Source organism: Capsicum annuum, chromosome 10 (assembly GCF_002878395.1).
Source record: "Capsicum annuum cultivar UCD-10X-F1 chromosome 10, UCD10Xv1.1, whole genome shotgun sequence".
Classification (NCBI taxonomy): domain Eukaryota; kingdom Viridiplantae; phylum Streptophyta; class Magnoliopsida; order Solanales; family Solanaceae; genus Capsicum; species Capsicum annuum.
In genome coordinates this window covers 181,840-184,718 of record NC_061120.1, presented here as the reverse complement: position 1 = coordinate 184,718, position 2,879 = coordinate 181,840, and the positions used below count along the sequence as shown (strand labels likewise).

The 2,879-nt window shown below is 32.8% G+C and overlaps 1 protein-coding gene across 1 annotated transcript in view; it reads left to right on the top strand.

Annotated features, from left to right (window-relative positions):
* Window positions 1-1,141: 1,141 nt before the first annotated feature.
* LOC107844811 (vascular-related unknown protein 1) overlaps window positions 1,142-2,879 on the top strand; it is a gene marked incomplete at its 5' end in the record, with an annotated part of 2,960 nt that continues 1,222 nt past the window's right edge. The window contains 2 exon segments of the mRNA XM_016689152.2: window positions 1,142-1,259; window positions 2,763-2,831. Coding sequence (XP_016544638.2) covers window positions 1,191-1,259; window positions 2,763-2,831 — 138 coding nt within the window.

The following is a 2,879-nucleotide window of genomic DNA, read 5'->3' as shown; positions in this document are numbered from 1 at the left end:
CCGCCAGGGGCGGAGTCAGTCTTTTATAACAGGGGTTCATCGAACCACCTTCAGTGAAAAATTATACTATTTACATATCACTAAAATTATATTTTATGTATATATAATATATGTCGAAACCCTTTCGATTAGTTTTTTTTCAAATTTTGAACCCCCTTCGTAGAAATCCTGACTCCGCCTCTGACACTCACCCCAACCCCAACCTACCCCAAGCCTACAAGTCTTTTTTGTGGCACTCTTATACCCCTTATGTTTGGAGTATGCTTAAAATAGTCCCTTAAATATATTATTGAGCGATTTAATTTTTAAGTTTGTCAATACTGAACATTTTTAATCTCTATTAAATATTTACAAACTTGAAATGAAAAAACAAATTAAATAACAGAATGTGCACCAGACGCAGAATATCAATAAATTAAGAAGAGCAAAAAACTATATACACCTCCAAATGGGAGTTTTCGTTAATTTTCTTGATAGTTCTCGTTAAGTCTAAGAACCACAGTTCATTAAGTATTTGATAACCATTCAAATAATAGTCGTACCCGTATGAAATTCTTCTGTTTCTTAATATGATCTCTACATCATCTCGATTTCTCTTATCGATCCTATTTCTTAATATGATCTCTACAACATCTCGATTTCTCTTATCGATTCTCCCATCTTATAAAAAATGCTCGCTTTCGAAAACCTTAGGACTAAAACTGCTCAGAAATATATTTAAGGAACTATTTTGAATTTACCACCAACTTAAGGGACCATTTTTGTCATTTTTTTCTTGCATTATTTATCTATATTCATTTCTCCACTATATATAATTCCAACATTTCTCTATTGAGAGTGACCAAAACCATAAACTTATAATTCATTTTTTTCTTTTTTCTCTTCTTTTTTTTATGCAAATGGATAATAATTCTTCTAAATGTAATAGTTTTTCTAATTATAGTGCAAAAAATTCATATTATGATTCTCAAGAAGAAAGTAGTTGGACATTTTATTTTCAAGATTTCATGTCCAACAACAACAACAATAGTAATAATAATAATAATAATAATAATAGTAATACTAATAATGTACAAAATTCTTTGTGTTCTAATGAAGTAATCATCAATAAAAATGGTGTTTTAGATATTAATGAAAATAGTAGTAGTAATAATAATAATAATAATAAATATATTTTCAAGAAGAGAAAGATGAAAGGTGCAGCAGCAGTTGATGATGATCTTGAAGATACAGCAAGTTCACCTGTCAACAGCCCAAAGGTTAGTCAAATATATATTTTTCTTTAGTTTCTTATTGGTCGGTGTCTGGTATCTGTTTTGGGGTTCGACTAATATGAATAATTTGCATGGGAAGGTCTAACCTTCGCTTTTGTTCTGAGGACTGAAACTCGAGATCTATGATTAAAGATGGGTGTCTGGTATTTGTTTTGGAGTCTGACTATGTCTAACCTTCGCTTTGTTCTGAGAACTCAAACTCGACACCCATGGTTAAAGATGGGTGTCTGGTATCTGGTTTGGGGTCCGACTATGTCTAACCTTCACTTTGTTCTGAGGATTCAAATTCAAGACCTATGGTTAACGATGGGTGTTCTGGTATCTGTTTTGGGGTCTGACTAATATGAATAATTTGCATGGGAAGGTCTAACCTTTGCTTCGTTATGAGGACTCAAACTCGAGATCTATGATTAACGATGGGTGTCTGGTTTGGAGTCCGACTAATATGAATTCGCATTGGAAGGTCTAACCTTCGCTTTATTCCGAGGACTCAAACTCGAGACCTATGATTAAAGATGGATATCTGTTGTCTGTTTTGGGGTCTGACTAATATGAATAATTTGCATGGGAAGGTCTAACCTTCACTTCGTTTTGAGGACTCAAACTCGGGACCTACATATGGTTAAAGAAGGTTGTCTGGTATCTGTTTTAGGGTCCGACTAATATGAATTTGCATGTCTGATATTTGTTTTGGGTCCGACTAACATGAATTTGCATTGGAAGGTCTAACCTTTGCTTCGTTACGAGGACTCAAACTCGAGACCTATGGTTAAGGATGAGTGTCTGGTATCTGGTTTGGAGCTAGACTAATATGAATTCGCAGTGGAAGGTCGTCCTACCTTTGCTTCGTTCAGAGGATTCAAACCCGAGACCTATGGTTAAAGATGAATGGATGTGCTTGCCACTTCATGCACCACAAACTTTGCTTGATTAAAGATGAATGTCCGGTATCTGTTTTGAGGTTCGACTAATATGAATTCACATTGTAAAGGTCTAACCTTCGCTTCATTCTGAGGACTCAAACTCGAGACATACTGGTTAATTGTTTTATTAATTAGTAATAACTAGCTAGTCTTTTTTTTGTTTTTAAATTTGCCTTCTAGTTTTCTATTGGTTGGTTTCTCGAGCCGAGAGTCTAACGGAAATAGTTTCTTCATCTCATAAAATAGAGGTAACGTCTGCGTACATCTCTCCTTCCTATTGGTTGATGTCCCATATTGCTTCCGTCATCCGAAAATAATTTGGATTTACGTTGAAAAATTATACTTTGATTTGTTTTTTCGGCTCGAATCCAAAATCTTTACTCAACGACAAAGGATACATATTTATCATTTCACCGTAACCTTTGATGGTGACTTTATTATTATAACTAGCTAGCTAGTTTTATTCATTTTTATTTACTTTCTTTAGGGTTTTTATTCACTTCTTATTTATTTATTTATTTTTGCTTCACATTTTTTATATATATATATATTTTTTATTTTGCAGGTTTCTTATATGAATGAATTGTGTATTAATAATAGTCAGAAAGGAAAGAATTCTGCATATATTTTAGAGGTAATTAAGATATATATATATATATATATATATATATATATATATATA